Raw genomic sequence first — 18,243 nt, 5'->3', positions numbered from 1 at the left:
AATGCCATTGAGTGTGGTTGGTGGGGGACGCGAATGTCTCACACAAGACAGGCAGCAATATGAACAGTTCACCTAAAGTGTCATGTGGTGTGCTTGAGTGTGATATCGTCATGTTACAGAATGACATGCTTAGGATTTTGTAATAAAAGACTTTTATGTAATAAAAAGGGGGTGTATTTGTGCCAGACCCTGTATATTTTACCTAGAGTTCTCATAATACAGTGAAAGTAGACTTGGTGGTGGTCTTAAAAGAGCTACCATTTCTTCCAGATGATGATGATTTGCCCCATGAGTTGGTTTCTTATTTTGAAAGACACCACATTGGAGGGAGAAAGAGAAGCCAAGGGCCCTCTTTGGTGCAGCGGAATTGAATCCACATTTCCCAGGGGACAAACACAAATGCTTAGGTTCAATCCGGGAAATAAAATCAGTTACTTGTGCAGTATTGTGGTGAATCTACACACATTTTAAATTTTGTTACTCATGTTTTCATGTTTATGACGTCCTTTTTAAAAATATTTTTATTCTCATTATGTCCTTTTTAATGTCCCTCTATTTGTTGTGATTTTATCTCTTATTATGGCAGAATTGCATTATGGTCAATGAGTTATACAACAAAAATGTTTGCTGCAGAAATGCTTGCCACAAATATGCGACAGTGAAAGCACCTATAACTGTTTACAGTATAGGATCTGCAGAGTGCACAGGCCTGGAGGAGGGAGCGAGCTGAAGGCATATAGGGCCTTGGAGGAGGCCCGAGGGCTGGGGCAGAATGCACGGCGGGGCTTGATGGAGTCCCGGAGGCTAGTGGGCTTGTCAGGCAGGCTTTGTGGGCCAGAGTAAGTGGTTTGGGTTTTATTCTAAGTAGGCCGGGCAGGAGTGTAGGAGACGGGCTGACAGCAAGTCTCTATTGAGGAAGCCACAGAGTGGTCCAGGTGAGAGACCACGACAGCCTGGACCACAGTGGGTCCATGAGATGGAGAAAAGTGGGCAGATGTGGGGTATAATTTGGAGGGATTCAGCAGCCCAGAGCTATGGGGGTGGGGGAGAAGGGTGTAGCAAATTACCCTCATGTTTCCCCTCCTTAGGCCTTGCCCCCCCAACCTTGTTCCCGTCTTGCCTCCTCAGCCCCCTATAGTCCTCCACGGCCCCGGCCCCCGTGGGGCCTGCCACCCGTCCACCAGGCCCCTGGCATTCGGGCTTCCCAGCTGGCCCCGATTGTTGTCACTCCCCAGGGAGTCATGGGAACATACTCCCTCTGCCCCTTCAACCCCCCTCTTCCCAGACAAGGCCAGGCCCTAACAATGCCCCCTCAGCCAGCCAGTGGCCTGGACACAAGGCCCCTGTTTCGGTTCATTGCCAGCTCCAGGAGGCCTGCTGCGTTTCCTGGCCTGTTTGGCATATATATAACTCTAGCTTCCAGCAGGGATTTTTTTGTTGTTGTTTAAAAAAAAAACTCTGCCTCCTCCTCTCTGAATCTCAATATATTATAAAAAGCCTTTCTCTTCCCATCCTGAGCCCTCCCTACTCCCCTTCCTGGCCTCATTTGCCATGGGCCTGTCAACCCAGGGACCAAATGCAGGTCAGCAGGTGTCAGTGAGAAAATGAGCAAAAGAAAGAAAAACTGTTCGCTCCACCATGGCCAACCTCGAATGTGCCGAGGATGCTGATGATCATGAGAATAATCTGAGGGCTGTGACATGGCAGGCACTGTGCCTGGCACTTTTTGACACTATATCTCATTATTTCTGAGATACCATCAAAGATGAGGTACAACATTTTGAGCCCCTAAGAAAGAAAAGAGCTACTGAGCTGAAAGGGACATGCCAGTGAGTGTATGATGTACCTTGATTTCAGAGATGTTAAAATATGAAAAGAAAAAAGTCTGAGAATCCATGGAATATGGGATTGTCTTTTCTGCATACTTCACTGCCCGTCGGCGTATTTCGTGCCTTGTCTCTGAGTCTGGGAGGCATTGCAGGATTGCTCCAGGAGAACTGTCCTGTCCTGCAGCCTAATAAGAACAGTTTTTCTTGTCTCTTTTGGAAAAATCGAGAAGTGCAGGCTACTTGCTTCAGTCTTTCATTCTTAATTTTGTCTTTCATTCTTAGTAACAGCTGACATTTATGTGCCACGTACTGTCCTAAACATTTTAATGACTAATTTAATGTCCCAACAACCCAACCAGATAGACACTTACTATCATTTTTATCATCCCCACTTTATAGATGAAAAAAACAGAGCCCCTCTGCTCTAAGGGCCCCCTACCAACTTACTGCACCCCTAGTCAGGGCAGGCATAGCTGCTATGTCTGCATGCCCCCCAGCCCCCCCCCCGGAAAAATATTATCCCTCCTCATAGGTTGAGGTGATGTAAAGAAAGAAAGTGGCACTGGGCAGGCCTTGGAGAAGAGAAGGGTCCGAAGAGCATGAACTCAGGGAGTAAAGGGGGTTGGAGGAAGGTAGGTTTGCTTTTAGACTTAAGACCTATGTGCTTACATTGGACCTTAGATGCTCTGGCCCACACCCCACTGAACATAAAGACCAAACGAATGGCCAGGGGTTTGGCCAAGGCCACACAGCCAGGCAGCTGTTGGCTGGCACTAAGCCCTATCTCTTCTGTTTCACCACGAATGGCCATTTTTCTTGCTCTTCCATGCCCACATCTCTTTAGTTACGTGCAAAGCAGAGAAGCTGTGCCAGTGCTGGTGGTTCCTTGACAGTAATAATATCATGAATAGTAGTTGACATTTACTGGGTGTTTACTCTGTGCCAGGCACAGGCATCAGAGGTTGCAAATTCAGGTACCTGGCATGAAAAGTAAGGTTACTGAGTGAGGCAAGCCAGGCGGGGACTGTGGTAACCTGGAGGGTCAAGGCTCTGGCTAACAAGGGGACGGCAACTCCTCAGCTCCAGGACACCTGGCTAATATTGCCAGTTATTACTACTTTTTTAAATGGTACATTTGCAGGGTGTCCCAGTTCTCTCTCTCTTTTTAAAGATTTTGTTTATTTAGTTTTAGAGAGAGGGGAAAGAGAGGGAGAGAAACATCGATGTGTGGTTGCCTCTCGCACTCCCCAACTGGAGACCCAGCCCACAACCCAGGCACATGTCCTGACTGGGAATTGAACCTGCAACCATTCAGCCTACAGGCTGGCACTCAATTCACTAAGCCACACTAGCCAGGGTAATTACTGCTTTTTAAAAATTATTTTTTTTCCATCACCATTTATCCCCCCATACCTTCTTCCACCTCTACCCACCCTCCTGCACAGGTATTACTGTTTTAAAAGTAAGCCAGATATTTGAATTTTCACATAGCATTTCCCAATTTTTTTAATTAAACTCATTCATAATTCAGAAAAAGTACTCTGTAGGCAAGTTATATCACACCTGTTGACCACTCTGCAAACTCTGCTTGTCATTTTCTCATTTAACTTTGACACCCATCCTGTAAAGGACCTTTGCCCCTTGTTATACTGATGGAGCAAGCAAAGCTCTTCAAGAGGGTAAATCACTTCCTCATGGTCATCTAGCCAAGCCGCGTAGCTGGGGTCTGAATGACTCCCAAGGTTTGATCCTGTGATGGGTGGCCTCTTGGATGGGTGAGGGGTCTGTGTTCAGACACAGCCAGACTGGCACTGTCACAGAACATGTCTAGGGACTGTAAACTGTCAGTCACAGAGAACTCGTATAGCAACGAGGGATCATTCATTCAAGACTAATGTGATATTGCAGACATAAAACTCTCCACCTCCTTCTGCCAGAACTCAATAATGGATGCCTCTGTGCCCTTAATAAAATTAAGTCACCGCAGCCCTGGCTGGGTAGCTCTGTTGGCTAGAGTGTTGTCCTGATATGCCAAGGTTGCAGGTTTGATCCCTGGTCAGGGCACATGCAAGAAGCAACCAGTGAGTGAATGCATAAATGGAACAGCAAACTGATGTTCCTCTCTCTCTCTAAAATCAATTTTAAAAATTAAGTCATTGTATGTTTGAAGGAGGTGGTATATGTGAAATAAACAGCTTTGATTTACTTGTGTCTTTGTGAAACTTCTTAACAAACATGCAGGTCCATAGAAATCATTCTGACTATCCCACTGGACCATGAGCTCCAGGAATCAGAGATGGGTCTCTTTTGCTTCTAGCTGTCTCCCCTGCAACTAGCACAATGTCTGACACACAATAGTTGTTCAATAAAATATTTGGGGAATGAATGAGTGAGGCTCAGAGGAAGTGCATTGACTTGTCAAGATCACGCAGACCAAGGTTCCTGTTTATATTCACCGGATTTAGAAGCTCATGCTATCACTTCTGCACCATCCTGCCTCTTGGAAAGAATCAAAGGAAAGATGTCTCCAGGTCAAGGATCATGGGCCCAGGAGCTTCTGCTTCTTTGGACTCCTGTAGAGTAAAGAGTTGGTGGAAGTGGTGATATGGGTAAGCACCTACTAATTAAGCCATTATCTACCATAATACCTTTTGGAATCCACACATTATAATCTTGACAGCCCTGAGCCTGGCTCTTAGGGTATTTGCAGAGGATGGCAGGGTATGAAGGACAGGCCCTAGGTTTTCTATCGACTAAGTTCCTATTTCAGTTCTACTCTGTGACCTTGACCTTTGAGTGCTCTTTTCTGAGCCTCCTTCCTCCCTCACCCTGTGGATAAATAAGCTTCATTAGTGGGATTATCGGGTTGAAATGAGACAATCGATGGAAGTGGCTGCCCAGTAATTATGGATTTTTTGGAAGCCTACCAGCCTGAGGAGAACTGTTGACATTGAGAACAGCCTCATCAGGATCAGCCAGGCTTAGGGCCAAGGGGCCCCATCTATCAGGCCTTTGGTGCTTTCAAGTGGGTATTAATAGATACAGAAGGCCCTTATCTCTTCCTTGCTTTCACACTGGGAATTCTGATCTTCACTACCTTCTGCTGAGCAGGAGAAGAAGGGTTGTGGGAAGGAGTGCACCTGCTTCTACATGGGAGGGTGTGTACTTGAATACTTTGGGGAAGGTAGGGCTTTGGAAAACCCCTGGTTTTGGCCTACCAAGCCTGAATAATAGACTTTTCACCTGCTAGGTAAGCTCATGTCCTTTGGGTCTGTTTCTTCATCATAAAATGGGCCAATAATAACTATGTCTTCCTTCTCCAGCAACCAGTACAGTGTTTGACACGTGACAGGTGATCAATATGTTTGTTGAATGACTATTGGGCATAAGAGGGCTTTATAAAGTGAACATTACTGTTATTGAGATGCTTTGGGAAGATGTGAAGAAAGGAAACTTCATCTGGGATGGGAATGTTGTGGGGTGCTCTCACCCTGTGTCAGGTTCTAACTTTTTTTTTTTAATAAGACATTATTTTAATAGGGACTTCTTTATCTGGAGAGGAAAAGAGGGGCAGACTGACCCCATAGCTGGGAATCCAGTGTAGGACAGATTCTATTAAAGCAGGCTTCACAGGTCCCTACCCCTAACGGGCCTCAGTTTTCTCATCTTTATAGCCTGTATAGAAGTTACATAGTCTCTATGGTCTTTTCTCATGCTGACACAGTCTAGGATTTGCAATGAATAATTTCACAAACTGCTTAGGAAACTCCTACTGTTTTCCTAAACTACTTCATAGTTTATAAAACACTTTAAGATCCTTTATGCTTTTCATCCTCATGGCAAACCTGGAAGGGCCAGGGCAATTCACCCATCTTACAGATGAGAGGTGTCCTTGAAGGGCTGTAATCTGAGACTGTACCACACATTTTGGTTTAACAGGTGTACCAATTTGTTCTCAAATGTAATTGTGCATAAAAATTACCTGGATGGGGGTGGGGGATTGTTTGTGCAAATGTGGATTCCTGAGCATTTAGAGATTCTAAATTGTCAGGGACTGGGGTGGGTCCAAAGAAAACAAGTGCCCAGGTGATTCTGAAGCCAGGGGCCTAAGGACTACTATTGGAGAATCAGGGTCTCCTGTTGCTTTCTAGATAGTCTCCAGCATCAGCCTGTTTCTCTTCATAACTCCTCTCAGCACCTGCTCTGAGCTGTGCTCACACCAGTGTTGGGAAGAATCTGGTGGGAGAGGCAGATGGAAAAACAGTGTGTGGTAAGTGCTGAAACAAGGCAACATCAGGCAATGGAAGAAGAAACTCTGGAGGGCTCTCTGGAGGAAGTGATGTTTATACTGACCTAGGGATTGATTTTTTTTTAATCCCTCCCTCCCTCCCTTCCCAGGGGATTTGATTCTTGTCTTTTAGTTTTCAGTTTCTTTTTCTTTTCTTTTGTGGGGCATCCCCAGCAGATGGCAGGCAAGTTCATAGAAATTATGAAGTCTCACATCTCTGCCCTCAATGGCACCGAGGAAAGGGCAATACCTGTCAAATCAGCTGATATGAGCAATGAAAATGGCTGATGGAGAGGTCCCAGGGCCACTGAATTAGATGCATTTCCATGCTCGGTGTCTTCACTTCCTCCCTTTTGTGAGGCAACTAACATGGAGTTAGTTTAATGGTGTAAATTCCTCATTATATTGTGAGCATGTGTTACCTCTCTGATTCCCCTCCTCCCTTTTTCTCTAGACTAAGCACTTCAAGCTCTGAACTGAGAATAGGGAACAGAGCAGGCTCTCAAAACGCTTGTTGAATGAATGATTGAATGAATGAGTTGAATCAGCTGTGCGTTGGCTATTAAAGATAAAAGGGGGCTTGCAGGAAAACCCCAAGCAGTAGTGGGGCACACATCCTCAACATTTCCTGGCAGCCACTTTTTGCTTGGTCTCTGGGTGAGAGGGATAGGATGGGCACAGGATTTTAAAGTAAATGGCTCTCGTGGGCCAAGGATGGGATATGTGTCTGGGGTTTAGGAGGTGGACCTCAGAACCGAGAAAAGAGGAGGGGCGGTTTCTAGAGATCTGGGCTGAGAGCACTGGGGCTACAGGTGTATGTGGGGGAGTCTAGGGATCAAGTGGGGTTTGCAGACGCTGAGATGTATACACCTGACATCCAGTCCTTAAGGCCGCCATCTAGAGGGATCGACTGTGTGAAAAGTGTGGAAGCGGGAGCTGGCCGCCGCGCCCCAGCTGGGGGAGCCCCGGCTGGGGGGCGGGGATTGCGGACGCGCCTGGCACCGCCCTGACAAAGCCTGCGCGCGCCCCGTTCCGCGATTGGCCGTGTCTCCTCGCACAGCCGCCCCGTTCCGCCCTCCGCCGCCGGTCCGGCGCACTGCAGCCAATGAGTGCTGTCGCCGTCGCCCCCGTCACTGCCTGGGCAACCAATGGAGGCAGCTCTCGGCGGCTCGTGGCTCTTTCGCGGCAAAAAGGATTTGGCGCGCAAAAGTGGCCGGGACTTTGCAGGCAGCGGCGGCCGGGGGCGGAGCGGGATCCAGAGTGGGATCGAGCCCTTGCCGCGGCCTGCCGCCATGGGCCCGCGCCGCCGCCGCCGCCTGCCACCCGGGCCGCGCGGGCCGTGAGCGCCATGGCCGTGGCCCCCGCGGGCGGCCCATGCGCGCCGGCGCTGGAGGCCCTGCTCGGGGCCGGCGCGCTGCGGCTGCTTGACTCCTCGCAGATCGTCATCATCTCCACGGCGCAGGAGGCCAGCGCCCAGCCGGCTCCCGCCGGCCCCTCAGTGCCTGCCGCGGGCCCCCGCGACCCCGACCTGCTGCTGTTCGCCACGCCGCAGGCACCCCGGCCCACTCCCAGCGCGCCGCGCCCCGCTCTCGGCCGCCCGCCGGTACGGACATCAGGGACTGTGGGCCAAGTGTGCTGCCTGGCGCCCCCCCCCCGGCGCACAGACCTTGGCGGGGTGCGGTTTTGGGTCCGGAGGCAGAGGCTGGGGGGAGGGGTGGGCTGAGGCGCCGGGATTGGGTTGGGCCTCGGGGCCCCGCCCTGGGGGCTCGGGGTGACTTCGGGTCAGTCCCTGTTTGCTCCCCTGTGCTCTGGGTCTCAGCTTCCTTACCGGAGCCGGTCAGACTCAGTAATAATAATGGCCCACGTGTATTCAGCTGGAGCTGCCTGCATGCCAGGCCTCTGGCCGACTTGACGCCAGCTAAAACTCACAGCCAGGGCTGTGAGCTCGTTGTTGTCTCTGTGCCCATCTAAAGTGAGGCCCAGACAGGGGAAGTGACTTGCCCTGGGTCACCCGGCTGCAAGTGGTGGGACTGGGATTTGAACAGGCTTGCTGGCCTCAGACCAGAACTTGTGGCTGGGTACTGAGCATGGCTGCTTGGGGAGGTGAAGGGGAGCATCTTTGGGTCAGACTGTTGAAGAACCATTGAGGAAGTCCTCCTTCCTGCCTTGATGCTAGACTGCCAGGTGCAGGCCTGGGCCTCTGGAGCTCTGGGGACAGGCCTGGCTGGGAGGCCTTCTCTGCAGGGCGGGGTGGCTGGGCCAGCTGCTGATTCCCCTCCTTCTGCCTGTCCCTCCATCTGCTACCCTCCACCCTCCCAGGCTCTGGTTGCCATGGAACCTCATTAATCAGGCAAGCAGACCCCTGGGCCCCTTGGAAGTCCGGGGTGGGCTGGGCCTCTGGGAGCTGGAGAGGAAGGAAGCTCTCAGTGTCAGGAGAGAGTAAACATCCCGAGGAGATGTCTTGATAAAATGCTCCTTGAGCAACAAGGCTCAAGATCAGTTCAGACTGAGGGGGCCAAAAGGAGATGGCTGAATTACATGCGAAGAAGGGAGTGGAGGCCTGGTGCTTGGACCTGTGGGCTACAGGACAGGGTGTGGAGACCAGTTTGACTGGCACAGCCTGTGGGTGAAGGTGGGGCACAGACTGGCAGGCAGGGACTACTTGCCAGGCAGAATAGGGTCTCAGCAGGGGGCTTGGAGCAAGTGGGAGGGATGAGGCGCAGGGCCCAGGGCAAGTTCAGTGGAAGCTGCTCAACTGCTGGTGGAGGCCTGGGTGGCAGCTGGTCCCTGAGGCATCTCCTGACCCCTTTGGCCCTATGCCCAGTGCTGACTTCCTTTCCAGAATCACCGAGATGCTAATAATAATAGTAGCACCATTGTTTTGAGACATTTTCGTTTGTCAGGCTCTGTGCCAAGCTCAGTGCATTTGTTTTACCCTCTCTACAGCTTTCCCCTTTCACAGATGGGGAAGCTGAGGCTGAGAGACATTAGAACTTCCTGTAGTCATTCAGCTAGTGAGTGGTAGAACCAGTCCAGATTTCCTGAGTGGTTATGCCAACCATTTGGTGCCTTGCCTCCTGGAGGTGCTAATAAAGATTAAAGGAAGCCCAGGGGCGCTTCCTCCTGATGAGCGATGGTTGGGGCGCAGGGCAGGGGGCAGGTGTATCAGGAGTGGGTCCTCTGGCTTGTCTCCTGTGGGTCCAGTGGCCTGTGTCAGCTGGTACCAGCTTTGGGGCCTAGAAAATAACTTCCCCGTTCAGCTGACTTGACAAGTATTCAGGAGGCTCAGGGCTATGGGTCTTGCCCTCAGGGAACTGAATTCCAGGTGCAGAGACTGGGCCAATGAAACATTCCCTCTGCTCCACTCCTAGTGGCGCCCAAGGCAGCCTCAGTGGGCCTAAACATTCCACTCATTCATTAGTTGTTGAGTTAGTGAGGCCTCTGCCCTCACAGTAGGGCCAGTAGGCATTTACTGGTGGGGGGTGGGGGCTGGCAGTGGGCCCAGCTTTTGCCCACCAACACGCCAAAACTCATACCTGTGGGTAGCCACTGGCCATAAGGCACTGGTGTTTTGGGGGGCAGTTCTTGAAACAAGCTACAGGTTCAGCTTCTCCATCAGTGAGCATTCCTTGAGTACCTCCTGCATACAGGCTCTGCAATTCAGCCATTTCTCCTGGCCCTTCCTGTCTGCCTCAAGCTGGTGCCATGGCCTTAAAAGAAACTTACTCAATATAATATACATTAACTATAGAAAAAGATTTCAGACTAGAAAGTTGAAGGGGGCAGGATCCCAGCTCCATCCATTTTTCCTTCTGTTATCTTAAGCCTATATTTTTAGGTGGTTGTAACAGTTTTTCTAAAATTTAAAAATTGTAGTTTTCCTTTATTTCCATGATCACACAGTGCACTGTCCACACTTTACAGATAAGGTAACCATCCCCCATGACCCTCTCTCTGTACAGAGGTTACCCTTGAAATGCGTTCTATGACAATAGAAACTGAACCAGAGAAAAACGGTTTCATGAGTTTTTTAATCCAAAAAAGGATTATATACAGGCATTGCCCTAAAACCGTGTTTTTCTTGTCAGTGTCTGAGAGGATTCTGTGTTGACCTGCCTCGGTCATTCACAGTTGTGGCATTCCAGGGTCTAGGGGAACCACAGTTTCTGTAGCCTCCTCCCAGGGATGGGTACTTGAGCTGTCCAGGTTTTTTCACCATTGTTTGGTGCCTTTCGGGGCCCCTGTGCCAGGATCCCTAGAGAGCGTTGGCAGAAATGGGCATCCATCTGCTTGAGCCCTTGCTGTATGGCATTGACCTGCCTTCAGGGTGGGCAAGGACCCAGGGAACAGGGAGAAGGCAAGGGGTGCACTTGTCAGGAGCTTGCTAGGGTTCAGGTTGTAGGGGAAAGGCTAGAGAGGGGGAACATTCTGGCTGGCTTTTAGGGGTTCTAGGGAGGCAGGACCTGTGGTGGATATTATTATAGGCTCTGTGCCAACCCATTAAGGTTCAAATCCTGCCTCCACCTCACACTGTCTTGTGTGGCCTCTCTGAGGTGCAGGCTCCTTGCGGAGTGCAGGTCATGACAGCAGCTGCTGCAGGGTCTGGTGGGAGGGTGTGATAGTGAATGCAGGTGAAGCAGTTATTGGGGGTTGGCCAAAAAGTCCATTGCAATCTTTTTTGTAAAATAAGACACATTTTTCATTTTCACGAATAACTTTCTTGATTTGGATATTTTGAGTATAATGTTGATTGTTCTCAGTTAATGCCTCAGTTTGATTGCCATCAACTTCAACTGGTCTACCTGACCATGGAACATTGTCCAGTGAGAAATCTCCAGCATGAAACTTCGCAAACCACTTTTGACACATTCGATCAGTCACAGCACCTTCTCCATACACTGCACACATCTTGTGTGTGTGTGTGTGTTTCAGTTGCATTTTTACCTTTCTTGAAATAATGAGGCATAATATGCTAAAATATTGTATATTTTCTTCCATCTTCAGTATTAAAATGGCTACAAAACTTCAATTTTGATAAGGTTTTTTTAATGCACGCTGATATGACAGCTGTCATAATACAATCTGACAAAATTGTGTCTTTTCTCATGATGTTAAAAACAACTAAGCACTTCTAGAGCCATCGCACAGAAAAAAAAACAAATGAACTTTTTGACAACCCAATACATGGCGTGTTTGGTGCACAGGAATCGCCCAGCATGTGCTGCCTCTTCCACCCCGGGCCACCTGAGGGAACCCAGGAATGTGTATGTGACAGGGAGTACCTGGGTCTGTCAGCGTGTGGGGGCGTTCATTCAGCAAACATTTATTGATGCCCAGGCCCTGTGCACAGAGATTATTTAGACCCAGTGCCTGCCTCTGAGGGGCTCCCTGGCTTCTTGGTGAGACAAACCCACCTGCAGAAATTTGTAGCGAGAGGCAATATGGGGAAAGGTTGGATTCAAGGCAGTTCGGAGGCAGGGGAGACGCAGTGTCTGTTGCAGGGCCAGGCAGACTCAGTAAGGTGCCTGCCCGCCGAAACAGTAGGTGGGAAAGGTAGGAAGGAGGGAGGGGACCGGCATGGGCGAAGGCTTGTGAAGAAACAGATTTATGAAGAAATAAGTCTCAGCAGCAGTTCATGTGAAATGACAGGTGAGGATACTACTGTACAGGGGGACAGATGGAGGTGGGGAGACCGGTGGGAAGACACTTGAAAGGTGCACGTGGGAGGTAGTAGTGGCTCTGGTGATGGGATTTCTTGGCAAGTAGAAGTGATGAGGCCAGCGGCAGGGCTGCATGAGGCTCTAGGTCGGAAACCCTGTGGAGGGAGGAGGGGAGGTACGTCAGGTCCGGGATGTGTTTGAGGCGCCTGTGAGACTTACAGGGCGATCTCCTTCCTTGTGTGTGTGACCTTGGGCCTCGGTTGCTTCTGTAAAGTGGTGCCAACAATTACTTCCAGGGATCATTTCTATAGTTCATAAAACAGGCATTATTGTGCTGCTAGTCCGTTAGGTAGAACAAACTACTCCATGTAAAGCACACGGTGAGCACTAGCTGCCGCCATGTGCTCAGAAACCAGAGCGCAGGGGACTTGCCCAAGGGTCCTGTATCCAAAGGGCTTAAAACAAACATCGCCTCGTTCCTGTGGGTCAGGAATTCAGGGGACTGTTAGCTGGGCGCTCTTTGCTCAGGGTGCCTAGTGAGGTTGCAGCTAAAGTGTTGGACTTAGCTGCTGTCGCCAGAAGGCAGGACTGGGGTTGGAGGCTTTGTTTGTAAGCGCCCCCTTACTGTTTGGGAAGAGGCCTCAGTTCCTTGCCACTTGGTCCTGTCCTTAGGGCTGCTCGAGGACCTGCATGAAATGGCAGCTGGCTCCCTGCAGAGCGAGTGATCCAGAATAGCAAGGAGGAAGCTCCAGTGGGTCTCTGATCCAGCCTCAGAAGAGACGGCGTGTCCCTTCTGTTGCGCTCAGTCCATTAGAAGCAAGTTACCAGATCTGGCCCATATTTAAGGGGAAGGCTTCATCTCTTGAAAGGGGAAGTATCAGAAAATTTACAGATATTTTAAAGCTACCACAAGCCCCTGGGTAGGTAGTGGTAGGGTTACGACTTAAATGTGTCTTCTGCCTTCCAGTTGAGTGGTCTGTCCTGTGTGATAGGGTTGTGTTCCCTAGGGTTGCCCCTCACACACATAGGCATCCTCGTAGAGAAACTGAGGCAGGGTGTCCTAGGAGGCTCAGCTGGGTCTCTTGTGGCCTCACTCTTTTGGTTACTGGGTATCCTCCCATTGTTTTTACCACAGGTGAAGCGGAGGCTGGACCTGGAAACGGACCATCAGTACCTGGCGGAGAGCAGCGGGCCAACCCGGGGGAGAGGCCGCCATCCAGGAAAAGGTACCCACAGAGCTCCAGCTAGAGCAGGCCCCCTGATTGGGCCCAGGTTGGGGGTGTGGACAGACAAACATGCTTCCAAACTAAGCTCTGGTCTGTCAGGCCTGGGCCTGAGCCAGGCCTCTGGGGGCCCCAAAGGGCAGCTGGAGTGGCTGCCTGGCATGGCATGGCTTCCCCAGGCCCCAGGGGTGGGGAGTTCCCCGGCCGGAAGAGGAATGCTGTGGTTGGCAGGCAGCAGCCACAGGGCCTCCCTGCGTGGCCTCACCAAGGGAAGGAGCCATCTGCCCACCCCACCCCCATCCTCCTGCCCTGCATTGCCAGGGAGGCTAGCCTAACAGGAGATAGGGGTGGTGCTGGGGGACCCTGTCTTACCTGTCCCCTCCCCAGGTGTGAAATCTCCAGGGGAGAAGTCACGCTACGAGACATCTCTGAATCTGACCACCAAACGCTTCCTGGAGCTGCTGAGCCACTCAGCTGATGGCGTTGTCGACCTGAACTGGGCAGCTGAGGTGCTGAAGGTGCAGAAACGACGCATCTACGACATCACCAATGTCCTTGAGGGCATCCACCTCATTACCAAGAAGTCTAAGAACCATATCCAATGGCTGTAGGTACCCGCCAAATGGGAGGGCGGGCAGAGGCCTGGGCCGGGTCAACCTGGAGGAGCTGACAGTGAGACCCTCATCCTGTACATGAGGAGACTGAGGCTTAGAGAAGGAGGTGTCTTTCCTGAGGTGACAGATGCAGGAAAGTACACAAATCTTGTACATCCAGCTCAGTGCAGCTTTGCCTGTTTCTTCCCCTGTGTACCCACCATCCAGATCAGGGGAAAGAGCGTCTTCAGCACCCAGAAAGTTTCCTTGTGCCCTTCCCAGTTGTTGCCCCCCGATCATGCCACGGGTGGCCACTCTTCTGGCTTCTGTAGATGTTTTATTCTTGTTAATTCTTGTTTTATTTTTTCCTTCTCACCTCTTTCCCTGGTCTTCCTACATTCCTCCTCTTGACAAGTCTACCTTTTCTTTTTCAATTCCAGTTTGCATCCGAAATTATTATACAGCATAGTGATTAGAAAATCATACTTTATAGTGATCCCCCTGACATTTCCAGCACCCAACTGGCACCATACATAGTGATTACAACATTATTAACTATAATCCACTGAGCTACGCCAGCCAGGGCCTCCAATATTATTAACTATATTCCTTATGCTGTATTTTATGTCCCTGTGACTGTCTTCTTACTACTGATTTGTACTCAATTCCTTCACCTTTCCCCCTCAGTTCCCCAATTCCGTTCCCCTCTGGCAACCATCAGTCTGTTTCTGTTTTGTTTATAGTGTTTAGATTCCACAGAGTATACATGAAACCTTATGGTACTTGTCTCTCTCGTACTGACTTACTTCACTTAGCATACTGCCCTCTAAGTCCATCTATGCTGTCACAAATGGTAAGATTTCATTCTTTTTTTGTGGCTGAATAATTCCATTTCATATGTGTGCACCACAGCTTTTTTATCCATTTATCTATTGATGGACACTTGGGTTGCTTCCGTATCCCAATTGTAAATAATGTAAGTGATTGGCTATTGTAAATAATGCTGCAGTTAACATAGGGACATGTATATTCTTTCAAATTAGTGTTTTTGGATTTCTTTGGATATATACCCAGAAGTGGAGTCACTGGGTTATATACCTTTCTTCATTGTTTGATAGATCATTTCATACTGCATCTTTTCTTTTTTTCCTTTCCTTTTACTGGACAGCAGCTTAGAAGTACTTTCGTGTCTATACAGCTAATGTATTGGTATCCTTTAATTCAGCTGTGTGATATTTCATGGCATGTCTGTACCATCACTTACCCATCTTCATTTAAGGGACCCGTGGATGTTTACAGAAATTCAGGTCTGATTTTTAAACCCACGCCAGTCCATCTGGGTGCAGAGGATCAGAGCTCCTGGGCAGAGGGCCCAGGAGCCGTCGACCCTCCCTGTGTGTCCCCACAGAGGCAGCCACGCAGCGGTGGGGATCGGCGGGCGGCTTGAAGGACTGACCCAGGACCTCCAGCAACTGCAGGAGAATGAACGGCAGCTGGACCAACTGATCCACGTTTGTACCACTCAACTTCGGCTGCTGTCTGAGGATGCCGACAGCCAACGATATCCTTGGCGGGTTGGGCCCTACCCAAGTGAGACTAGAGAGGCTACCCCGGGCCTGGGTTCGGGAGAGGACCCTGGCTTTACGTGCAAGTCCTGGCTCAGCATTTACTCACTGACGCTGAGGAAGTTACATAACCTCTCTGAGTCCCAGCTTTATCTGTAAAAGGAGGGGGGAAATACAATTCCAAAATGGCTAAATTAAAACAAGAAAAGCTAGTACCAGCAATAACAAACATTTAGTACAGAGATTTAGTACATGGTTGTAGCTTCAGAGCTAGAGATACAAGTTTTTATCATTCACAAAAATAGAAACTTTATTTTTCTTTTAAGTAAATACTCATGTTTTTAAGTATTATTTATTTATTTTTAAGAGAAGAAGAGAAACATTGATGTGTGAGAGACATCTCCTGGTTGCTTCCCGCACACTTCCAACCAGGGTCCTGGCCCACAGTTGGTGCTTGTGCCCTGACTGGGAATCGAACCAGTGACCTTCTGGTTCACAGGCCGATGCTTAGGCCACTGAATCACAGCAGCCAGGGCTGTTTATAAATTTTGGACAACCACTAATTGACCCCAAGATCATCAGTCAGAATAAATTCTCATCACCAGGTCTTATTGCAGGCAGCCATTGTTACCTTGAGAGTAAGATGGACAGAATAGACTCATCGTACAGATGTGGAGATTGAGGTTTGGGGGCATGAGATTGGCTTGAGCACCAGCTGTGTGCTAGGTAAAGGATGGAGAGGATGGAATTAACTAAGCAGGTGTGGGCTCTGCCTTAGCTAAGTGGCTGGCTTCCTAGAGAGCAAAGGTTATATGGCTCTTGACTCCACCAACCCTGGCCTATGTGACTTGCCAGGACCTTCGTAGCATTGCAGACCCTGCAGAGCAGATGGTCATGGTAATCAAGGCCCCTCCCGAGACCCAGCTTCAAGCCGTGGACTCCTCAGAGGTGAGGCGTGGGACCCTCAGCCCAACCAAGATGGGTGGGGAGAGGGAGGTGGTGATCAGCAGAGCCTCAGTTTACCCTGCCTGCTGCCTCCACCCAGACCTTTCAGATCTCCCTTAAGAGCAAACAGGGCCCCATCGATGTTTTCCTGTGCCCTGAGGAGAGTGCCGGTGGGATCAGCCCTGGGAAGACCCCGTCCCAGGGAGCAGCTTCCGGGGAGGAGGACAGGACAGCTGATCCTGCCACCACAGTGCCACCATCATCATCTCTCCCTTCAACCCCTGGCACGGATCCCAGCCAGTCCCTGCTCGGCCTGGAGCAAGGTGGGTGAGGGGTGAGTGGGTGAAAGGTGGGTGGGTGGCATAACAGTCCCTCTACCCTCCCTGCTGGGGCATCCCCGGCCTGTGATGCTCCCCCATCTCCCCAGAACCTCTGCTTTCCCGGACTGGCGGCCTACGGGCCCCCATGGACGAGGACCACCTGTCCCCACTGGTAGCGGCCGACTCACTCCTGGAGCATGTGCGGGAGGACTTCTCCAACCTCCTCCCTGAAGAGTTCATCAGCCTGTCTCCCCCCCATGGGGCCCTCGACTACCACTTTGGCCTTGAGGAGGGCGAGGGCATCAAAGACCTCTTTGACTGTGATTTTGGGGACATCACCCCCCTGGATTTCTGATGGGGCTTACAGAGACTGGGGCCTCCTGAGGTGCCCACCCTGTTTCTGCAGTCCTGGAGCCCCCTGCTCCTGGCCGTCCTCCTAGCCTGATTGGAAATGTTTAACTTATACCCTTTTCTCTTATCTCCAGAAGCTTCTAGCTCTGGGGTCTGGCTACTGCTAAGAGGCGGAGCAAGCCAGGAAGGGAAGGATTCTGTTTGTGGTGTGTATGTGCATGCACCCAGCACCCATCATGTGTATACACAGGGTGAGTGGTGTGTAAGCATGTGTGTGTGCATGAACCGGGGAATGAAGGTGAACACATCTGTGCGTGCACTGAAAACACGCCCCAGTGTGTCCACATGTGTGTGCATGAGTCCATGTGTGCGTGTGGTGGGGGCTCTAACTGCACTTTTGGTCTCCTTGCTCCAGGGGCCCCACAAGGCCCAGGGCGGCCACCTGCCCCCAGAATCCTGCATGCTGACCAGGCCAGGTGGTGAGGCCTTGGCTTGCTGTCTGCAGGACAGTGAGAGCACTTCTGTTGTCTTAAAGGTTTTTCTGATTGAAGCTTTAATGGAGCGTTATTTATTTATCAAGGCCTCTTTGGCAAGCCTGGGGCACCAGCAGAGGGTAGGAGGGATGTGAGGCTGGTGTCCTAATTTCCTATACCCCTGAGTGAGCAGGGGTCTCTGAATGGTTCTTTGTCCCACTCTGAAGGAGCTGAGGCCTGAGCGGTTTTATTTATTGGGGAAGTGAGGGAGGGAGACAGACTGACTGACTGACAGCCATGGGTGGATCAAGGGGGTGGTCCCTCCCCAGGGGATCACTGCAGGGCTCCAGCTGCCCACCCGGATGGATGTGAGATGGGGAGAGGTGAGTGGGGCACCTTCACTGACAGGGTGGGCAAGAGGGGTGGGTGGAAGACCTCCCCCATACGCCCAGCCCACAGGGGCCCCTCCTGTGGCATTTGAAGTGCTCCACTCCGCCTCTCGCTCTGCCCCACCCTCCAATCTGCACTTTGATTTGCCTTCTAACAGTTCTGTTCCCTCCTGCTTTGGTTTTAATAAATGTTTTGATGGTGTTTTGTCTGGGTTTTGGGACTGCACTGGGAGCAAATCGAGGGGTGGAAAAGGTCAAGAGTGCTGGGGAAAACGCCCCTTCACACCTCACCTTCTCCCTGTCTGCTTAGTTTCCTATCTTTTGAGTCTAACAGCCAGAAGAAAGAAGGTAGGCTTCACCAGTTTTATCCTAAGTTAAAAACTGATCTAATAAAATAATATGGGAACTCACCTTTCCCCAGCCCCAAACAGGTACTCCACAATGTTCCTTCTAGATGTTTCTGGGCATTTGTAAACACGCAACAAATAATCACCACTGGCCAATTGTGTCAGTATCTTTCAGATTCCTCCCATCATAGGGCTTTCAGGGTCTGGAGGAGACTCACAAAATCAGGGAGGGCTTCCTGAAAGAAAGTGTGAGCTGAGAG

At 50.5% G+C, this 18,243-nt stretch overlaps 1 protein-coding gene across 1 annotated transcript; it reads left to right on the top strand.

The window, feature by feature from the left end:
- The first annotated feature begins 7,213 nt into the window (after positions 1 to 7,213).
- E2F1 (E2F transcription factor 1) lies at positions 7,214 to 17,840 on the top strand. Its single transcript, XM_028523610.2, has 7 exons — positions 7,214 to 7,720; positions 12,913 to 13,003; positions 13,388 to 13,607; positions 15,002 to 15,154; positions 15,992 to 16,106; positions 16,204 to 16,426; positions 16,531 to 17,840. The coding sequence occupies exons 1-7, from the start codon at positions 7,223 to 7,225 to the stop codon at positions 16,776 to 16,778; spliced, it is 1,548 nt and encodes a 515-aa protein (XP_028379411.2). The 5' UTR covers positions 7,214 to 7,222; the 3' UTR covers positions 16,779 to 17,840.
- The last annotated feature ends 403 nt before the right edge of the window (positions 17,841 to 18,243 follow it).

This window comes from Phyllostomus discolor, chromosome 9 (genome assembly GCF_004126475.2).
Source record: "Phyllostomus discolor isolate MPI-MPIP mPhyDis1 chromosome 9, mPhyDis1.pri.v3, whole genome shotgun sequence".
NCBI lineage: Eukaryota > Metazoa > Chordata > Mammalia > Chiroptera > Phyllostomidae > Phyllostomus > Phyllostomus discolor.
This window is presented reverse-complemented; position numbering and strand designations above follow the sequence as displayed.

Coding starts and splice junctions, on each gene's coding strand:
- E2F1 (XM_028523610.2), top strand. CDS start 7,223: ATGAGTGCTGTCGCCGTCGCCCCCGTCACTGCCTGGGCAACCAATGGA. Junction 16,107..16,203: donor AAGCCGTGGACTCCTCAGAG/GTGAGGCGTGGG, acceptor GCCTCCACCCAG/ACCTTTCAGATCTCCCTTAA. Junction 16,427..16,530: donor CCTGCTCGGCCTGGAGCAAG/GTGGGTGAGGGG, acceptor CCATCTCCCCAG/AACCTCTGCTTTCCCGGACT.